The sequence below is a fragment of the Atractosteus spatula genome, chromosome 8 (assembly GCF_055471065.1).
Source record: "Atractosteus spatula isolate fAtrSpa1 chromosome 8, fAtrSpa1.hap1, whole genome shotgun sequence".
Lineage (NCBI taxonomy): Eukaryota > Metazoa > Chordata > Actinopteri > Semionotiformes > Lepisosteidae > Atractosteus > Atractosteus spatula.
This window is the reverse complement of record NC_142713.1, coordinates 36,704,100-36,726,810: the sequence shown is the minus strand read 5'-3', so window position 1 is coordinate 36,726,810 and position 22,711 is coordinate 36,704,100. Positions and strand designations below refer to the sequence as shown.

Here is a 22,711-nt window from a genome sequence, read left to right as displayed (position 1 = left end):
AACTAGCCTCTAAATAATAATAAAAAATATTAATATTAAAAATGTAATAAAAAACACTGTTTTCAAGAATTAATTTCTGTTTCATGTTGCATGTAATGTTATTTTGTATTTCTTTGAATGTCTTTTTTAATAATGTACCCTTACATAATATGTCAGATGGCACACACTCATAGTACATACTGAAGTGTAAAGTGGACAAATTAAACTGCTGTTACACTTTACAAGTTAAATTCTTCATCAATACAATGCTCCTCTGGAATACATACAATACAGAAACACTGGTAATTTCAGACTAAAAAATGAAGGTGCAAATCTCTTTTTTACTACTCAAGTGTCACAAAATGCACTTAACCATTCATAATAATATAAATAGTCTAAGGATACAAATAATGATGTATATGCATGGACCAGACAGAATCATTAGAGTATGGTAATTAAAATGGGATTTAGAATTCCATTACTACAAATTAAGCTGACACATTTTGTTCAAGAAGCCAGTTTAAATGAAATTATTTACAAAAATGCAATTAGAAAAATCATAAATTGTCTTGTATACGTATTTTTTTCTACACATGAATAACTTTTAAACAAACTTAATGAATCTACCAAATAATTAGTAAGTTTCATTAAACAGAATAAATGTCAAAAAGTATTATTATAAACTTAGACAAATTATAACTATTATATGCTTTTAGTCATGTTTCTTCTATATGATTATTTTGCTAATTATTTTTTTGCTTTTGCGCTTATGTCAGTATGTCTCATCAGCTTATGGAATAAATAAAAATAGCTGTTAATAGCTGAAAGAGCTGTTATTAAATTATTCACTTATTTCACATTGCACACAAATTAATTTGTTCTTATAGACTGTAAATAGCTGCCTCTGGATTTGCAATGTTTAAGGAACTACTGGTAACAATACTTTAAAATATGAATTGATTTTTAATTAAAGTAACCTTTAACCTTAATAATTGATGATATGTTCACTAATTACAATGTCCCATTTAGTGCAAATTATGTTTCCCCTTTTTCCATCCATACCTTTTTTTTATTGTTACAAGAAAGAATAGTCATGTTTAGGAAGAACACATCATCACTGAGTACTTTGTGTATTAGAAAACCCACTCATGATATAAGCATTTTTAACACATTTTTAAAATGATAAGGATGGAAATCCCCTAAGTGATGGAAGACAGCATCAAGAAAAGATGGCAGGGGTACTTTAGTGGGCTCCTGAATCCAGCTGGCAAAAGAAACAAACAGTATTATTTTCAATATAGCTATCCAGATCTTGAAGAGCCTACGATATTAACATCTGAAGTTTGGCCGGCAGTCATGAGTAGCCCAAAGAACAAAGCAGTGGACGGAATGAAAAGCCATTCTAGCATGTGGAGAAATTGGAATCACATGGCAAACTAAAGTATTTCAATGGGCATGGAAAGAGAGAAAGGTTCCAGAAGATTGTAGTGTGCAATGGCCATACCAATTTGGAAAAAGATGGGAATTACGAAAGACTATAGCGTGTACAGAGGAATATCATTATTAAGCCACACTGGAAAAATGTATGCAAAAAATATTGACACACCTTACTAGTTACAAGATGGAAACATTACTGAGTGATGCACAGATGGATTGTAGGAAAGGAAAAAGGAGGCACAGATGCCATCTTTGCTCTACGAAAACTGATTGAAAAGGGAATAGTGTATAACACAGAACACTATATACAAAAACAGCAAATCAGGTGGTTTAGTCATCATGCTTGTATGGCCACCAACAAGCTGGGGTACAGAGCATATAAAAGCAAGATGTCAGGGTACAAGGCAAGAGGTCAACCAAGGAAACCCTGGATTGGGAGTGTCAAAGAGATACCGAGAACACATTCCCCCTCACAGGGCCTTTGGGCTGGCAGCAATCTGACAGTTGTTTCTCCCCACTACATCTTATGGTATAAACAGATGGATAAAGGAAGCAACTATGCAGACCTTTGGCACAAAATAGAGCAGTGCAGCAGACTTGTTTTCATGCCAAATCATCCCAGACTTAAAAAAAAGAATCAAGCTCCTGATTAGTACATTCTGGTTTCAATCATCTGCATAAAAACAAATTTTAAAAATATTGTATTTAAAATGTCTAAAGACAAAACTGTCTTCATTTGTATTGATTTCACAGACAAGGAGTGAAATATCTAAAGATTGTCTCCAAAGAACTGAAGTTACAATATCTTGAAACACTTATTCCACATTTTGTGACTCTAAGGCATGATTAGAAACATACATGTACTGAAGATGAGAATGCCGCAGACTAGAAAGGTTTTTGAAGCTTTAGAGGTTTTTTAAACTACTGTAAAATCTGTTTTTAAACTACTGTAAAATCTGTTTGAAAGGTTTGACATGGTACTGGGGTAAGACTATGTTGCGAATGACATGGACAGTTTCACTGTCACTGTGTGCAAAATGGAGCTTACCGTATAAAGCCAAATCACACAAGCAAATGTTTACTTTTCTGGCCCTTTTCTATCAATGAAAGCTGCATGTTTTGCAGTATTACTTCAATTATTATCTCCGATTAGAAACCAATTCCAATTAGAAAACATTCCAATCAGAAAACAGATTTGTAAATCATAATTCACTATGGTTAATGGTTGCTGAATAATGATAGACCCACAGAAATTATAAAGCAAAAGTGTTCTAACACATCCCCAAAGTCACCTGACCTGTCTTGTTGATATCCAGAAATGCAATTTTGATGACAATGTTTTTCAATTGTTTATGGCAAAACTAAAAGATGGTATGAAGATCTCAAACTGTGTCTAGTTGTCAAATTGCTTCGCACTGTGGTATCTTTGCTGCAGCAAAAGCAAAAAGATTAATCAATTTAGTATAAATTAAAGTGTTAAAGCTTAAATAATGTCTCAGGACAGCAAAGACATTTCTTAAAATGTTATGACCCTCACTACTTACATATTTAGCAATAGTTTTTCACTTTATTTTAATAGATTAACATTTAACATTGCAGCAATTATCTTATAAAACCATAAGAATATAATTTAATTTCAGTGTTAATATATCTTCTTTGCATAGTCTACATTTTATACAATTTATATTATGTGTAATATTTCTTTTGCTCTGCATAAACATTTAATTATTTTTAAGTATACATTTTTTCTTCTTCCACTCTGCAGTGCATACATTTTAGGTTGTACATTTTAATTGAAGATAAAACTAAAGAAAATGCTAATTAATTCATTAGATAGCTGGAGACTATTAAAAAAAACATTAAATGTCTGACAGCAATTAGAAGTTGTGCTGTTATGTACAGTACCATCCAATAGCTTTAATTATAAATGTGTAGAATACCACTTAGAACTCCTTTAGAACAAGTAGAGAGGATTTTGCCTTTGTGTTGACAAAGAAACTTATCAAAAAGGAAGTTCCATTAATGCAGAAGAGTGTATTTTAAGATGTTTTTATTATCAGTCATTGAAAGATAAGACTAGAGAACTTCAGAGAAAACAATAATAATAAAAAATGATATATTCAGAAGAAAATAAGTTTGAAAAAATATTGAAATACAGTGCTCTGTGAAAATATTAGGACAAAAAAGTCAAGTGTTAGCTTTCCTTTACAGTCAAGCACTTTTCTTTTGTGATCAACAGATTAATATGAATGAAGTACACTGTTATGTATATATATATATTATATTGAGATAATTCTATTCACAAATTTGAAGACATTAGAACAAAATACTATGTGTGCAGCCCATTGATTTCAAGTGACTATAAGGATTGTAATACAGTACATTCACATTATGTACATTTGAGTCAGCATATCCCTTGTTTACATATCCCTTTGAAGTATAGTAATTTAAGGGTTTTACAGATACAGATGTCACAGTAAGGTGAACCCTATGGGCGAGGAATGTCCCTGCCTCGTGTACGACTACGCCACCTAGCAATACACACGGGGTGCTAGGGCCCCTCTACATTACTTCAGGTTCTGTTTATCTCCCAGAATCACCAATGCACACACAGACCAGCGACAAGCATTTGTATTGTATAAGTGCCCTTTTTATTTTCTACATACGTCAATACAATCTACTATCCTAAGAAGCATAAAAAAAAGGAACATCCACAACAACCAGAAAATAGTTCAAAGGGGCGCAATGAAATCCAGAGGGACAGCAGTCTTTTCTTTTGTAAAGTACTGAAGGGAGGCCACTACCACATTTCTTCTTAATATCGGTGAATGTCGTTGATGGCCTAGAGACGAACAACCACCTTAAGGAGAGGGGTATCACCCAGTTCAATTTCCTGATCTCCGTTCAGGTTACACCAGAAATCTTCCCATGAGCTGTACTCTATTTCCGCTCAGTTTGTATCCATTAGCTGGGCCAGGTTCTTTGTCCTTTGCCTTCAGGTATTAAAAGGTCTCTGTACAGTACCTCTGTTGCAATGCCAATGTCTCCCATAGTTGTCACTTCCTGGATTAATAGGTCCTTGCCTCCATGGTCTCGCACTCTGCAGCTTCCCCGGCGCTGCCTGCGTCGTCTCCAGGGTCCAGTGGGAGTTCCGAGCGCCCTCTGTCCTGTCTCAGGTGTTTTTATCCCTCTGCTTAGCAAATCCCTTTCGGGGGATTTTCCAGAATTGGGTTTGCCCAGTTTTTTTCCAGGAAGCTTGTATTGTTTGAGGACCGTGGGGGTGCCGAGCTAGGTGTCATGGGACCTTATCAGTTCATTGTTCACTCTCCGGCTCTCTCTCCTCCTCCCTTTGTCTGGCTAAACTGGCTCTGCGACTCCTCACACCTCCAAGTCTCGATACCTAATTGTTCCTGCTAGGCAGTATTCACTGGGACATTGACACCACCCTAGAAATCAACATAACCTAATCACCCAGCCTTTCACTCCTTAATGGCCCACATCCTGCAACACTAATCAACATAGCCCAATCAATTCTCGCCCTTTGACTGCTTCAATGACCCACACCCTGCGACACAGACACTCAGAATTATTTTAGAAATGTAAAGTTAATGAATGGGGCACACAAATTCCAAAAGTATTGCAAATATTTGTCTTTTGTGTTCATCCCCTCATGTCATAGCTAGGAGTCAAAATATGTAATAAGACCTTAGTTATCATATATAATACTGATTACAGAGAAGGATATACGTTTGCACGGATTGTGTGGAATGAACTGGGTTCAACAAGCCAGCAGGTGTATGATGAGGTTTATGCTTTATATCTTGATGAAACCTGTCGTATACAAAGGAGGAGGCAAAGAGGTTTATGGGAGGGGTCATCTACTATACCTTAGGTACTGTGTATGCAGCGTTTGTGATAGATAACTGAAATGGAAGGGAGGGAGGCTCCTATGATGTTTTCAGCTGTTTACACAATTCATTGCAGGGTCTTGCGTTCTGAAGTGTTGCAATTCCCAAACTAAACAGTGATACAGCTGGTCAAGGTGCAAGATGTTATTACCAATCCAGACTGTCTGAGGTCTCTCTGTCAGAAAGTCCAGAATCCAATTCAGAGGGAGGTGTTGATATTCAGCAAGCTCAATTTCCTATCAGCTTCTGGGGAATGATTGTATTGAATACTGAGGTGAAGTCAATGAACAGCATTCTTACATAAGTGTCTTTCTTGTCCAGGTGGGACAGGGCCAGATGAAGGGCAAGGAATACGGCATCATCAGTAGAACTGTCAGTAGACCAAGCACTTCATGATGATTGGAGTGAGCGCCACTGGGCAGTAATCATTGAGGCAGGACACAGTTGACTTCTTCGGCACTGGTATAATATTGGTGGATTTGAAGCATATGGGGAGGACTGCCTGGCACAAGGAGATATTAAAAATACCTGTAAGGACATCAGCTAGCTGTTCTGCACATTCCTTGAGCACGAGACCAGGTATATTATCGAGTTCAGCAGCCTTATGGGGATTAACTTTGGTTAGTGTCCTCTTAATATCAGCTGCGGACAGGCAAAGCACCTGATCATCGGGAGGAGATGCGGTTTTCCTTGCAGACACAACATTCAGTGCTTTGAACCGTGCATTGAAGTTATTCAGCACATCCGGAAGGGAGGCATCAACGTCACTGGCACGTGGAGTAGTCCTGTAATCAGTAATGGCCTACATGTGCCACGTATCTCTGGTGTTTCTGATGGCACGGGACAGGTTGGCCCTCACAGTCCTAAGGGCTGCTTTTTCGCCTGATCTAAATGCAGCATCACGGGTTCTTAGCAGTGCACGGACCTCTGCAGTCAGCCATGGCTTCTGGTTGGCCTGTGTGATGATAGATTTAAAGACGGTTCTGTCATCTATACACTTACTGATGTAGCCAGTCACAGATGCTGCATACTCCTCTAAATTAATGAGATGATCATAAGTAGCAGCCTCCCTGAACATATTCCAATCTGTGTGCTCAAAACATTCCTGTAATGCTGCGATGGCTCCATCTGGCCATACTCTGATCTGTTTCAGAACCGGTTTGGCACGTTTGAGCAGCGTTCTGTATGCTGGAATAAGCATAACAGAGATGTAGTCAGAGTACCCAGGTGGGGGATCATGCATATTTGTGTAAACTAAGTCCAGTATGTTCTCCGCTCTGGTTGTAAAATTAACATATTGATAAAATTTAAGAAGAACTGTCTTAAGATCCGCATTATTGAAGTAACCGGCAACAGTGCCAAAGCCATTGGGATAAGTAGTTTGCAGATCGCTGGTGGCCCCGTAAAGGACTGGCAGCACCTCTTTAGAGTCAGCGCTGGGTGTGGGCATTCCAAACCTCTCCTGTTTTTTTTGTTTTTCTTAGAAAATTCTGAAACAATATTTCATGGTAAAATTAAGCAATGCCAGTAGGGAATTAATAAAATTCTGTATAATGTTTGCAAAATGTAGGAGGTATCTGAACACAAAACAGAATTTTAAAATGACACATAAAAAACAAATTAGGTTAAAATAAATGTGCAAATGGTTTATTAGCATCATACTGTTTGCTTTCTGCCAAAACACAGCAAGTGTAGCAATTTGCATTCTTACAGTGTTTAGAGCAACATGTCATGCAGTGCAGTAATGAAGGCAGAACTCTTTTACTGTGGTATTCTTCAGAAAAGAGAAAACAGATACTGATATTCATTAGGATTCTTCAGAATGAAAAGATCCATGTGTATATAGCGGAATGTCTAAATGTCTCTCACCCACTATCTCCTGCATTTTGAATTGCAAAAATGAGAAGCAAATGCAGTAGCCATAAGGTACAGTATTACCTTTTTGCTACAAATGAGAACAAGTAAATCATTCAGAATGTGGTTCCTGAATAATATATATTAGAAAAAGGGGCTATAGACAATATGAACAATGGATCATGTTTCAGTGATCACATATAATATTCTAAGTTTCATGCTAGATCTACAAGATAGAAATGCTAGGGTGTGGCATAATTTGGAAAAATGTCATATGTTTCCTAAAATGGTATTGAGGTTTACAACCACATTAAAATAATCTATAATGTGTCTTAATACTAATTTCAGAAACAACTTGAGGACCAACTTGTAGGTTCTTAAGTTTGTGTTGTGGTTGCAAACATTCATACACCAAAACGTCATTTATTCCTGTTAAAGGCTCCAGCCTGTTCCTGCAGTATATGATAGAAGGCACTACCAGTCACCTGAAGGGACAAGGCTCACACACAGAAGGGCAACATTTAGAGACTTCAATTAACATATTTTGGGGGTGTTATGAAGTCAGAGTATCCAGAGAAAACCTTTGTAAACAGAACATGCAAATTTCACATAGAATGCATGCCAGTCTAGAATCAAACTCAAAATCTGAGAGTTTGAGGCAGCAGTGCTAGCCACCACACCACTCTGTCTCTTACAAGGTGCATACAAGTGAGATAATATTCATATTATGCCTTAATATGTTCTCCATGTCATCACCTGCATAATAACTACAGTCTCATCTTCTGAAATGATAAAGCCAATGTTTACCAGATATGTCATTACTGAACATCTCCTGAAGATGAATATCCACACCTTATCTTGGTCAGATCTCTATTGATGTCTCCCCTGTCAGATGAGTGTGGAATATCCAAAGCAGATGTCTTCATTAGACCTGATCACTACATGACATGATTGTCTCTCTGCAATAGGAAAGGCTGCAGATTCTCTCATGTAGACTGTTGAGATGCAAAGAGTCAAAGCACATTTCAATGAAACTTTGAGATGAGTTTTAATTCATGACAAAAGTGAAATCTAAAAAATACTAAATTTACCATTTATGGAAAATCTGCTAAATCTACCATTTATGGAAAATACTGAAGAAGACGCACACAAGGTGTATCCCCCACAGCACTCTGCCCTTCAAGCAGTGCTACAAAGAGTTTTATAGTCTGAGTACAACTATGGTCTCCCTATGTTATAACCATGAATGGGTGTTTATGAGTGACCATTATCTACGTATTGGAATCATAAAAAAAATCTTCTACACAAGGCAATGCTATATCTGCCTTTCAGTTATTTCTGAGCATTTTAAACAGCAGGTGGCTGTTTAAAATGCATCCACGCCGGGTCTGGAGTAATGACCCCAGGCCAGAGTCAGATTTCTACATAGACACTCCTCTGGTATCAGTTCATCCATTCTGGATTATAGACTCATTGTTTAGGAATTAAGATAAATATGCCTTGCCATCCCACATGAATACTTTGAAACTGGTTGTTGTTGTTGGCAAATGTTTTTACATTTTAAAAGGAATTCCTCTCTAACTGAGGTTATTGTTTTGTTCGCAGTATATATATAGAGTGTGGTATGGTATAGTGCACTGTGAAAATGGAAAAACAAAAGAAACTCAGTGATGGAAACATAACTGTGCAATTACAGTTCATTGGGATACTTCATTTCCACTGAATGGAGAAAATAATCTGATTCCAGCATGGCTTGACAGGTGGATCACTCAACCATGAAGAGAGCATTATCAATCCTCTTTGCTGTTATTTTTTACAAGAAATAAATAACACAATATATAAGGCCTATCAGGAAAAAAATGATATGTGGAAAAGCGAAGCATTTTTTATATGTTAATATCTACACACATTTTTCATTGAAGTTGATTAAACTTGACTCCTGGGGAAACCACATGAATATTTTAATCCAGAATCTGTCCAACAAAAAAGATGAACATATCCATAGATATTTTCAGGTATTTTAGCCAGTGTTACTTTGAGAAAGAAGATGACATTTCCCCCTCTTAAATAATGTGCTATTTAAATTCAGTCATTGTTTACATAATTTCTTTAGGACAAAAAGCAAAAAAATGCTTTGCTTTTAATGATGTATCTCATAGAAGAGTTTCTAATTAACTTAGTCATACAAGAACATAGTATATATTTTTGTAAAAGAATTTAATTACAAGTTGTTATGTCCCAGTGTGTGGTCCATGTGTGTTTTGTTGCTATGTTCCACACTTCCTGACCTTGATTGTTCCCCCTCCCCCATTGGTCCATCATTACACTATTGTTTCTGTATGATGTCATCATCAATCAGCTTCTCAGCCAATCAGAGTGCATCTTATTCAGTATATAACATGGAGGTTTTCTGAAGGAAGAGGCCTTTTGTTTGACTTCGGTCCTGCTTTGCTCAGTTTCGCTTAGCTTCTGGTTTTGCTTCGTGTGTGTGTTTTCATATGGCTTCGGCTTTTGTTGGTTTGTGTTCGTCTCTTTGTACTTTCATTGTTTGTAGTGTGTTATCCTTTATTTAGCCATTATCTTGCCCAGACTTATTGTATCAACCTCTGTGTTCTTTTGTACCTTGTTACTTGTGTCTACTGTCGTTTGTAATCTTAATTCTCTTGTGTATTTGTGTGAACTTTTGTGTATAGGGTTAGTTTAGGTTGTTGGGTACATTTCGCACACGTAGTTGATTTTTGTATTATTCACACTAGTTTAGTATGGGTGAGTGCCATTTGTCTTCTATGGTTTTGGGTAGTCAGTGAAGGTTTAGCTAGGGTGTTGAAGACGCCGAAGACCGTGTGTTTCGGGTTTTCTTTTGTAGTTAGGTCAGCTTTCCCTTACTTTCTTAGCCAGCTCCATTCTGTTTGTTGTTTTCTTTTCTTTGGCACCACTCTTGTTCCTTTTCACTGTGTGTTATTGTGTCTTATTACATACCAGTCAATTATTCACCTTAAAATCATCACTTTTGCACCAACACTTATTATCACGCTTCCTAAGCCCCTTACCAGAACCCACCTGCATCAAAACAATTATCCTAAATGTTACACCCCTTTACCCCTAGACACTTGGGGGTCATAACAAGTTAATCATTCTTTTGAAAGCCCTTTTTTTAAACACTGGTGCTTTAAAGTAATGGTAATTTAAAGGACACAAGATCTGGGTTTACAATGTGAACACCCAGACTTGTTGTGGTTCTTCTGCTATGGCTGTTTTCATCTATTATGTTTGATAATTACTAAAAAACACTAATTTTATATTTACATCTCCACTCTTAGAAGCATATCCTATCCTGTACCCTTATGGGGAGAATAAGGAAAGGAAGATAGATCCCTCTAACCTGTTAGCCACTGAATCACTTACTGTACCTTTAAGAGGCTGCACACTCTTAAGTGACAAACATAAAAAAAGTTTAGTGGTGACTGGAGAAATGGTATTCCTTCATTGATGTCACTTAAGTTCAGAAAGGCTTAATAATTGACAAGATCTTAGTTTCTGTAGCCCCTTTTTGTCTCAATAAGAAAACTGCAAATTTCAAATGTGCTACCTTTCTTGAAATATTAATTATTGATCAATAAATTGAAACTATACGGAGAAATTTACGAGGCATCAGAATGATTCAGTTGGGTTCTGTGTCTCTTGATCTTAAATAAGTTGTAGTTTTAGGAGACAGTTACATGAGCTGTTAAATAATCCAAATGGAGAACTACAGAAAATATTGCTTTTCATGTTCAGGTGGATGGGTGTGAGTTTGAAATGTCAGAGCTTATGCAGTGTTTTGTGTGTGGCCAAGAAGGATACTTTACTAAGAAGTGTAAGAAATGGGGAGACAACAAGGAATCAGAGGTTGAGCTGGACCTCCAAGTACTGTTGTGAACACTACTAGCATGGGCGAATTCCGCACACTTGAGAGGAAGAGCAAAGTACAAAAAAATGTACCTTAGTACTGCAAAGCACAATTTTATCAAAGAGAAAAAATGAGTGAATGGCTCTCTGTTTCAAAGCCCGCAGACTTGCCCAGAAGTTCTGTCCTGCACAGAAAGTGATGTGAGATTGAAAGAAAAGAGTGCAATAGGATAAAAAATCTCCAGAGTAAGGTTTGTTTTGCTCTGAGAGATAATTAGTGTCTTCAGAATGATTTTCCTGATACAGTAACTTATTTATCTTTTTCTGTGTTTTTGCCTGTTGTTATTTCTCTTTCCTTGTAATGCAAACTCATCAGGTTGGCACTTAGAATGTCAGCGGGGTGAGACACATAGCCAAAAGGGCAGCAGTTTTTGATTACTTACTGTTATACTGAAAAGGATTAATACAGCTTTCCTACAGGAGAAACTTACTGAATTTAAATAATGCTGATTGGATTAATGATTGGAAGGGGACATTTTTCTTATTAATTGTAAACATTTTAGTGTAGGGGTGGTCATTTTATTTTCATCTAGCTGTAAGTCTTCTAATTTAAATTTTATAGAGATTATACCTGGGAGACTGCTTAAAGTTCAGTCTAGTTTAGGTAACAAGAACTTCATATTATTGAAACTATGTGTTTCCAATAATGGAAGGGAGAGTGGTTTTTTTTGTCAAACTCTGTGACATGTCTTAGATTAATGTGCATCTGACCATATTCTTATATTAGGTGGGACTTTTAATTGTACTGTGGATAAACGGCTTGTCTGAAACAGTCCAGAACCTCATCTTCTGTCAGTTACAGAGCTGATGTTGTTGATTTTGTCCACTTGTGATGTAGTAGATGTGTGAAAGTCAATTCAGAGTAACTCCAGACAATATATTTATTTGATCTCTTTAGCTGAAATTGTTCCAATATGTCGTATCCCTTTGTTTATCACCTTTATTTGTTTCCTTAAGCTGCCATTCACCCTTCAGTTTTCTCTGATAATAGTTTGGTCATTGGTAATACAGTAAACTATCTGCTTGGTGGACCAATAGGGAAATGGGTGTCATTTAGTGCCGAATGTCTATTATATTTTGAATGTTGTTTTTTCCAACAAGCCCAAAAACACACTATTAAAAGAGAAACAAATATATATATACAATATAGTTCAGGTGGGTAGCTGCGTCAGCATGCATAGGCTGCAAAGGAACAAGTGATAGGTTTATTCCATGCTGAAAAGAGAAGAAAGAAAACACAATGTTCCGGCTGTGGAGCCTTCTTCAGCTGTGAGAAAGACAGGGCAGTAAGCAAAGGTAATGTAGCATAGGAGAACAAAAGCTGGGAGAGAGGAGGAGCAGGAGGCGGGAGCAGGGGAAAGAAGGAGTGGCCAATCAGACAGAGTGGCCAATCAGGTAATGTGAAGTCAGGATAGGTAAAGAGAGGTGTGAAATGAATCCTACAATGAGTAGAGAGAATGCAGAAGAAAATTAGTCTGTCGTTGAGAGAAGGGGAAAGGTGTGATCCTAGCTGCAGGATAATTTTAGTTTCAATAGCATTTCTGATGTTGGAGTTAGGAAAACCTGCTTTGAGAACACAGATGGAGAGATTAGTGTGATCATGGCCGTCAGAGGTGAAATGAGAAACTATAGGCTTGGAAAATGTTTTAATCTTTAATCGCCCTAACATGTTTTCCCTTTTAGAGATGCATTTTTCTCCTTGGCATCTTAATACCAGATTATTGCAGGATTCTCTTGTTTAATTTTTATCACTGGGGGAGGTGAAGTGAACAAAATTGCTTTCACCTCCTCTTGTCAAAGGGGTTTTGCCTTTCTTAATCAATGGTGGGATGTAGGTAAAATCAAACCAATGTGCTCTGTCAACAGCACACGAAAAACATCACTCAAAGTATTAGCCTAGCTATAAAAGAATTGGAGGTTGATATATTAGGTCAAAGATATGCTGAAGGTCACAGTTAAGCTATAAGGAGTGTTTTATTCATTCTGGTTATGGAATCAAAGGTTCTATAATTTTATTGATGTTTTACTTTTTGTTTTTTAGAACAATGGGGTATAAAAACAGATATTTGAAGATCCCTGATGGACACTTTTGGATCGAAGGTGACCACCATGGCCACAGTTTAGACAGCAACAACTTCGGACCAGTAAGAATTTCATTGCTTGCTTGATTTCATTGTTTTAGTGCATTAATTGCAATGTGAATGCAAATTACTTTTTTTTCCTTTTAGCATGACTTGTTAAATATTTTTTTCAATTAAATAATAATTATTTCTTTTAATTAACAGACAGAGACAGAGTAGTATATAAAAGTCTAAAATAAAAGAAGACATAGTACTGCTTTTGGTAAGGATGTAAGGTCATTTCTTAAGAAGACTACAGGTGTGCACATTAAAAATTAATGTGTAATTAGTTTCACAGTAGATATAGTATTGTCATACTGTATTTATACCTTTTCATCTGAAATACAGTACAACTTAATCTCAAATCTACAAAAACATTGAAAATGCAGAGAAGTGTTTTGATTAACTTGCTAGGCTTGTGAAGAGAAAATGAAAATTACAAAATTCGATTTACAGAACGTTTTGATAAGGTTTCACTCAAGATGTTCATTTGCATATTAAAATTTGTTGGCTTCTCAAAGTAATGTATGCACATGAATCAACAAGTGTTAAATGAATGGACCATGGAAATGATAAAAGATGATAAAAGAGGAAACTCCTTTCTTGTCAGGTGTACAGTAGAGGTGTGTCAGAAGGATCAATAATACACATGTAGGTTTGACTCCTGCTGGTCCTAATTCACCATTCTGCCTGGCCAGCTTGGAGAGTTATGCCCAGTTCCTTTATTAAGGAGACTTTCATCCTCTAGGAGCATCCTCTGTGGTCAGTCATTATTCATTGATTTTATATAATTATTACTGTGATTAACATAAAATTTCATGCCATAAATCTACAGTATGTTGCTACTGGAAATTCTGCTGAAACATTATAAAGAAACTAAAACCATTGGGGCATTTGTGAGCATTTCAATTAAATTTACAAATACACTCTACATTCACTAATTATTAATGAGAAAGCTATTTTGATTTCAAGCCAAAAAAACCTTCTGAAGGATGATGTAATCTTTTTCTGCTTTCTTTAAAAGAAAGACATCATTCATGCATAGTAACATTTCAGCTCAGTTTGTCTTAAATAACAATTTCATGTATTATAATTAGGAAATTTTATTTTCTTTGAAATACAAAAATTCTTCTTTTCAAAAAATCTTAACTGAATTAGAACAATTAGACAATTTCATTTTTAGTTTAAACTGTTATACATATAGAAGCGGAAGAAACTCTTAACTTGTAAATGTACAGTACCATTCGATCATTTAAAGAAATTTAATCATTCTACTCTTTAGAAACTTTTTCATTATCCTAATTTTGCTCTTTAGGATTATACATTACATTTTCAGTTTATTTATTTTAGAAGCCTTGTAATGGCACTATCAGAAGGATTTTATTGGTTTATAGGACTCGATGTAACTAATCTAGTGACACAGGTATATATAAATGAGTACATGTATAGTATAAATTACAGGTGTAATCATTAGGTGATTATCCAGCCAATCAGCAATGCACTTCTTTGTATTAATTGGTTTTATTTTCGTTTAGGTTAATGCAATCCCCTCTCCAAAATAAAGGTTTATTATGGCATACCATAGGAAAAGAAAGGTGCACTGTAATAATTTGTATTTATTATTTTGTTAGTTTTGAATTCAGTGATAATGCTTTGTGTATGTGTTGTGTAACAGTGACAGAGTTTGGGGATTAATTAAGCCACAAAATTAATTATGTCACCACAAAATGCACACATCTTACTTACTGAAGTGGACTTACTTACTTACTAATCGTTCCAGTTACAGCACTGGTGTTCCACCCAGGTCTGCCATCACACTCATTTAAGATCATTGATCAGTCTAACTTGCGCACAGCACTGGCTGCTAATCAATTCTTGCACACAGAAAATAGGTAGGGATGTCAACCATCTCCTCCTGGTCATTGTCATTATACTGGTCAGCCTCTCACCGTCTACTTCTTTCCGGTGAGTGAACACAGCAATGACTGAGGTGACTACACTGTCTTACTCAACCCAGACATTACACAGAAGACCTCATTCAAACTGGACGTCACACAGACATCCCCACTGCTTTACTTAGACCTGTTGTCTCGCAAACCCTTGGAACAGGCTGTCTGTGTAATCTTCCAATCCCCTCCAGGATTGCTATTGGAACCCATCTGATCTCTCACTTCCTTGGCGTTTCCCAATGAGACCCGGCTACTCACTGCCACACCTGACAGTGAGGGTCTGACTCCCTGATGCTTATACAGTATATGGAATCTGGCTGCACACAGCTGTCACTGGTCACCTAATATCATCATGTTTATTCAGGCAGTTTACACTCTCCCACCGCCCTATAACAGTTGGTATAGTCAGATATACCAGATATACATGTATTTTTTAGTGCAGAGCACACAAGTTGGATCTGTATGTAAAATACATTGCTGTTTCCTTAAGCAGAATAATGAACACCTTGTGAATTTTTCTTTAATAATACAGTGATATTGACATAAACCCAAAATGACATCCCTTGAAAATTCATGTCAGTATCTCACGTTCAACTGTTACAGAATGGAAACAGCATATCTTTGAGCCCAGAAAGACTAGTGACTCAGGTTTTAAATCTCTAAACACTGGCATTAAAGAAATGGATCCCTGTTTACACCTATAAGTGACAGATATAGGTGATGATAGTTGATTACAGTAGTTGAAGGGTACAGATGCAGCCATTCAAAATGGGTGGGGTATTTCGCGGTATACCCCGGTGGGCGTGTCGCATCAAAGCGCAGTATCACGCGGTATATCGCGTCATTTGACGTCATGCCGGAAAGTATCCAGAATCACCTTGTAAAACCGCCAGGAGGAGCCAATAAAGCTTAACCTCTCATGTACAGCATTCGAGCTTTTAAATTTAAAATGTGTATTACAGCATGTTAATCATCAGTCATTAAAAAGTTGGTATATTTTATGAAAGCAAGATTGCTCAGTTGGACAAAAGTACACAACCTACCTTTATCAGAAATATTTATGCATCAAAGCCTTTACCGAAGATATTACTAATAGTATTAATAATGAATGACTTTGGACAAGCTGTAAACTCAAAGTATTACGCTGGTCCACATTCTTTCTAACCGTCATTTTAAACGAAAATACTTTTAGTTTTTTCTTTGACAAACACCACAGCATTTCATGGATCTAACTAACGAGGACAGGACATTAGCTAGCCAATATGATAAAGGAATGACTTTTTTTGCTAATTTCTTTAGCACATTTGTACAAGCACTTGGAATCTGTCCAAGCCCTACTTTGACAGGCATTTTCTTTTACTGCAACGGACATAAAAACTCCCTTGCTTTTAACAGAGCGTTTCATAATTTCTAACTACGAAAATTATTTAAACTGCGACACTTATCATTCAACCAGAGCTCAAAATATCACAAGGATCCTCAAGAGCACATCAAAGACTGTATTAAAAGATACTTGTATCAGATACATGAGAATCCAGGCTTTTTATCAACGCTTTCTTTTCCGTATACCAGATATTATGGAACCACTTCAGAAGGGTGTCAGCCAGTCAGATTCCAGGAATCGGTACTTTAAAGAAAAAATACACACCGGTATTCCATTTCTCCCTAAACATTTTAAGCATCGAAGTCTTTAACTAACATGTGAAATAGCGTGTAAAAAAGTGGTAGTTTTAAGCTTTTCTGCTAATATAATATGGAATTGCGTATCTAAAGAATTGACTTTTATATTTCTAAATATCACAACATGATCGAATTTAAGTCATTTTAATAACAATGAATAGTCACCTATGCGTTATAATATAAACATTTATATTGATTTAAATCGCGTTTTGATTTAAATCGCAAACGTGTGTTTAAATATACAGTATGTGTTTTTTGATTCACAATCAGACAAATGCAACATAAATTGATATCTTTGTCTTCTAAGTATCTTAATAAACTTTCAACATAGCTTTCTCTCCGTTTAGATTTATTTTTCTTGGGATCTTGGGATCAAACGTGGAAAGATTAGATTGTAATCGTTTTTATTTTTTAAATACATTTTAGAAAAGTGTAATCTATACTAAAAAGCTGTACACCACCTGCTCTAAAGATACATATTGTAATACTTTCGGGCTCGGATAGGACGGACACAAGAACTCAGACTTGCGGAGTTAAAGCAAGTTAAAGCCTTGATTTTATATATCACCTTTAAAAGTGGCATCTCAAAGCAATACAGATTACAAAGTAAATACCCAACACTGATTGTACCCATCTGTCATGCTCATAAAGCACCTTAAATTGAAATGAATCGAGAGAGGGAGGGGGGAGCATGTTTGAGCTGTTGCCATCAAAGTCTTTACCGAAGATATTACTAATAGTATTTACAGTATAATGAATGACCTTGGACAAGCTGTAAACTCAAAGTATTGCCCTGGTCCACATTCACCATGCCTTTCACATGCTCATAGAAGATATTGATTAAGGAACATGTATACTGTACTGTATACAGTATGTATATGTATATTTAATGTCTTTACTTTCCCCGTTTAAGTATTGAAAATTTATATGGTATTTTACCATAACGTGTGTGAAATCCATAAACGATATTAGTTTTGGAACATAAACATACAGTATGTAAACTGTATATGGCTGGTCTCGGTACTTTAAAGAAAAAATACACACCAGTATTCCATTTCTCCCTAAACATTTTAAGCATCGCAGTCTTTAACTAACGTGAAATAACATGTATAAAAAGTGGTAGTTTTAAGCTTTTCTGCGAATACGCTCGATACCGGAGTCAACAAGCATACTTTTAGAATTTGATTATTAGGGAATATAATGTGGAATCGCGTATCTAAAGAAATTAAAAACGATATAATTTGGTTTCTGTCAAAGCGCAATGAAACCTATAACTTGATTCTTATGGACGCCCGGTCCCGCCAGGGATTAAAGAAAAACATGGAATCGCGTATCTAAAAGCGCTAAATTGCATTTTGAGTGCGGTTTTTGACTTTTTTAAAATTACAACCCATACATAAGCTGATACTGTTTAGACTTTTTTTAAAACTATTACAGCAGCACAATGTGCCTTTTCACGAAACCTTCTAGAGTAACGAAATGTCTTGCATTGTACAGCTTTTCAGCTAAATACTGTATATTTATTGCTTACGCCTGACATAAGAGGTGCCCGATAAAAACCGGTTGAACAGCTCTGTTGGAAGTTTCTTGAAAAAGGAGGTTTCGTGAAAAAGCTACAGGAGTGCCAATCGTAATCATTTTTATTTTTAATCGTTCAATGCAGATGGCTGGTTGCATGTTCTATAAGAGTATGGTAATTAAAAACCATTAATACTTTCGTTGGAGTTTAAATAAAGTTGATGTTTTATCTAGGGGCTGCTCACCTCGCCTGCATCTGAATAGCGGCTTCTAAACTGTGAAAACATGTGTCTGTCTTTCCGTAGGGGGAAGGGAATCTGATCTGCAAGGCCCTTTGGCTACAAAAGTAAAAAGAAGGCACTCGCTCTCTTTCTCAAAGCATTACACAAAATCATACCTCAACACTCCATACTCAACAACGATAATTCACAAACAGCCAGAACATGTAACCCCACATTCCCAAATAGACCTCATTTCCATAGCCCCGCCCCTTATGCAAAACCAACATCCCTCCCCTGTTCTCTCTCTCTGCTGGCGTTTGTAATCGTTTTTATTTTTAAATAAATTTTAGCAAAGTCATGTATTTTAAAAATCTTAAGATTTCTATATTTATGTCTTTATTTAGTGGTTTCATTAGTGACAAAGGCTAAACTTTCTTGGAAAAATGTCTTTTATGGAAACCATGTTTGCTATTAATTCATTTAGGGCTAGAATATGTTCATTGTCTTCCAATGAAAGAAGGGTTCCTTTCGCCGTAGTCGGGAGACATTAGAAGCTTGCCACGCCCAGACTGTTACACCAACGCATTAGCATGTTAAAGCGATTTCATTGAGGAGCCTAGCTTTCTTAACTAGTAAGTACTGTACTTACTGGGTTTCGGAGGCGGGGAGGTGTCTTTCGCTGGAAATCTCGCCCCCTTCTACTTTGAAAATACCTGTGAAACCGGTTTAATTCGTCACAGCCAGCACTCCCGCAGAGAGGGGGGTTGTACTTGCAGTGCATCAGTATAGATGGGAAAGCCAGAGCCAACCGCTATGCCGCCCACGTGTTATGCTCTTCGTTAATGTCTAAGCCGGAACACATCATTATATCTCATTTTGTATTTCTTTAAAAAAAATCGTTTGCCCAGCCTAACAGTATTGTTGTTATTGTTTTTATCCTGTAAAGCGCTTTGAGGAGCCACCTTTAAAGGCGCCATATACAATAAAGTTAATTATTATTCCTATTGTTAATTTGCTGGACAGAGAGGTGAACATTATTACGCAGAAGACAAAGATAGCGATTTACGTTGCATTGTGCATTGTGCTGCTGTAATACAGTTTAAAATAATTAAAAGTCTAAACAGTATCAGCTTTATTTATGGGTTTTAAATAAAGGCGATTTAAACGCGATTTAAATCAATATAAATGTTTATATTGTAACGCATAGGTGACTATTCATTGTTATTAAGATGACTTAAATTCGATCATGTTGTGATATTTAGAAATATAAATTTGTTTGGTGCGAGTGAAGTTTTATTTAATCTCTGACCCAGGGAAACGTTTTATTTTTTCAAAGAAATGTTTGTTAAAAAAAAACTCATGGCTCCATCTGGAATCGAACACGCAATGTGTAATGTGGGAGTCAGGAACCTAACCCACAGCACCACTGGCAAGGTCACATGAGGAGTGTTGAAAAAGCCCTACAAATATTATCAACAGACATCGTACAGCGTGTACTATTCTTGTGTTGCGGTACATGAATATAATTATATCGTTATTAATTTCTTTAGATACGCGATTCCATATTTTATTCCCTTTTAATCAAATTCTAAAAGTATGTTTGTTGACTCCAGTATCACGTTAGTTAAAGACTTCGATGCTTAAAATGTTTAGGGAGAAATGGAATACTGGTGTGTATTTTTTCTTTAAAGTAACGAGACCAGCCATATACTGTATGTTTATGTTCCAAAATTAATATCGTTTATGGCCTTCACACGCGTTACAGTATGCTCCTATTCTTTTTATGCTCAGCTACTAAGATTTCCCTTCAGTGGTAAAATTAGATATGAATATTCCATATAAATATTCGATACTAAAACGGGCACAGTAAAGACATTTAAATCTTTCTACGACTGACCAAAGCACCACGAGTGCCCCTGTCGGTCAACCAATCACGTACCACGGTATTTTGCATCGTGACACGCGAGGCCGTAGCCAATTACCTCCGGTACGTGTCTGTGCCGCGCACTTTGAATGGCTGCATCTGTATGTGGGTACACATCTCTGGAGGTTGCTGTCCATTGAGAAGCTCTAGTACTGAACCATCAGTAGGTGTGAAAAATAACTTTTCTACTGTAACCACATGGTTAAAATACTCTGCTGATGAACAAAACAGTAGCTTTTTAAAAAAAGAAGTCAAACCTTTATTTATTTTTTTGAAATTTCTGGAAAGGTAGTCAGCAATATCTGGTATTGTAGGTTGTTTTTGCACCTGATTGTTTTTTAAAAAAGACTTTATTCAGAACAGACAAACATGGAAACAACATTTATGTTGCTAAAGTATATAAAACTAGCAATACATTCTTGCAGTGTATGAGACAAGAAGTTGATTTTAAGAACATTTATAAATGAAATGAAAGTCTTCTATAGACTCAGACTGTGGTGTTATTTTGTGCTTATTTCATTTTTTATTACTTAAAAAAGGTGCTAATTGCAGGTTTGTTTCTATTTTTGTATCATAATCCTTTCTATTGGTGTTAAGGTGTCAAAAAGTATCAGAAGACTAATTTGCAGTCCTTATGTTGCTGGTTTCTGTGAAAACATGGTCTGTTGATGATTTCACAGGTACATATTTAATCCATTAACAACCATTATGCAACACTGACCTAAGTGTAGATTCCATTACCCCTCCGCAGCATGGCCGCTTAACCACACGTTGGCATGCATGCAGCTTTAATGAAGTGTCCAGCTGATAAAGTAGAGCTGACAGATGGAAATTCCTGTGACTGTGTCCCAGTATTCCATCCATTAAATACCTTTCTGTCACTTTCTTTTACATTTGTTAATTTTGTATCCCAAGTGTCAGACTTCAGTAAGGCCATCTTAAGAATGATCATCATGGCTTTTCTTCTTCCTTCTGATTTAGTTTCCTGTATGCAGTGAACAATAGAACAATTTAGGGGTCTGTAATGCAATAGAACAATGCCATTCTTCTTTAAAGGACACTTTTACAGTGTGATCACAAACTTACACTAGTCTTTTTTTCATTTTTCATTCTTGACAGGCCATAATAGACTGTAGTGTGTCACAAATGTCATCCACTAATTGTGTATGTCTGAACAAGTAAATGTATTTCTCATGAGACTGAACAAAGAAACAGCTCCTGTCCTTTCCATATCTTTATCAATCAGTTCACTAAACATTTGGTCCAGATGCCGGAGCTACTCTGTAAGCTTGAAAGCATCATAAACTCTGTCATCCCACGGCATGAAACACCAGTGCTGAATTCCTGATATACAGTAATGTGCTCTATTTCTCATTTTATAAGAAAGATTTTAAATTATTTAAGCAAACTAAAGAGCCCAGTCAAAAGTGGATTTTTATAAATCAATATGGAGAAAAACATTTGCTTAAAATTTAACTAATGCATAATTAAAATTAGTAATATTTATTTTCCACAATTTCTGGATAAGAGCACTTTGTTGTTTTGCATGTAAAGTCAGGGTGACCAAATGTTGGTGCTACTTCCTCATTTCTATAATAGAAATGTTAGTGATATGATATCTGTTTTGTTGCAACCTGTAAACACAAACTAAACTAAAATAAAAGCCAGGTCTAGTTTCCTCAGTAGACTCTGGATGAAGTATAAACAGCTTTTTTTAAAAGACTCACTAAAGTATGGAAAATGTATTTTGTGCATGCATAACAAATATTAGAGAAGGACACATTTCAACTTAGAAAATGTTATTCCACTCCAGTGTACTAGTAGAATCAACCAAAACCTAGTAGAAATCATTAACAATAATGCATGATTCATATAATTCTGTTCTTCAGTGTGAAATACGCAGATCTATATGTTGTAGGAGAATGATACGAAGTATTTGTGGAAAACATGGATTACCATTGGTAGTACTGTCTTGACAGGGAGTGTATATCTTTCATGATTTTAATCTTACTTGTTATTAATGACTGGGCTGTTGATGCTGATTCATTGAGATCCTTTAGGGACTAATCCAATAGTTACCATTTGAGAAACATTAGATAACCTCTATTACTGTATTCATATTTGTAAACAACCTTTTGTTTTTATAAATGTGACATATACAACTGTGTTCTCT

At 36.1% G+C, this 22,711-nt stretch overlaps 1 protein-coding gene across 1 annotated transcript in view; it reads left to right on the top strand.

Moving 5' to 3' along the window:
- immp2l (inner mitochondrial membrane peptidase subunit 2) overlaps positions 1-22,711 on the top strand; it is a 441,617-nt gene that overhangs the window by 358,123 nt on the left and 60,783 nt on the right. Inside the window, exon 5 of the mRNA XM_088923670.1 lies at positions 13,168-13,270. Coding sequence (XP_088779796.1) covers positions 13,168-13,270 — 103 coding nt within the window. The remainder of the gene's footprint in view (positions 1-13,167; positions 13,271-22,711) is intronic.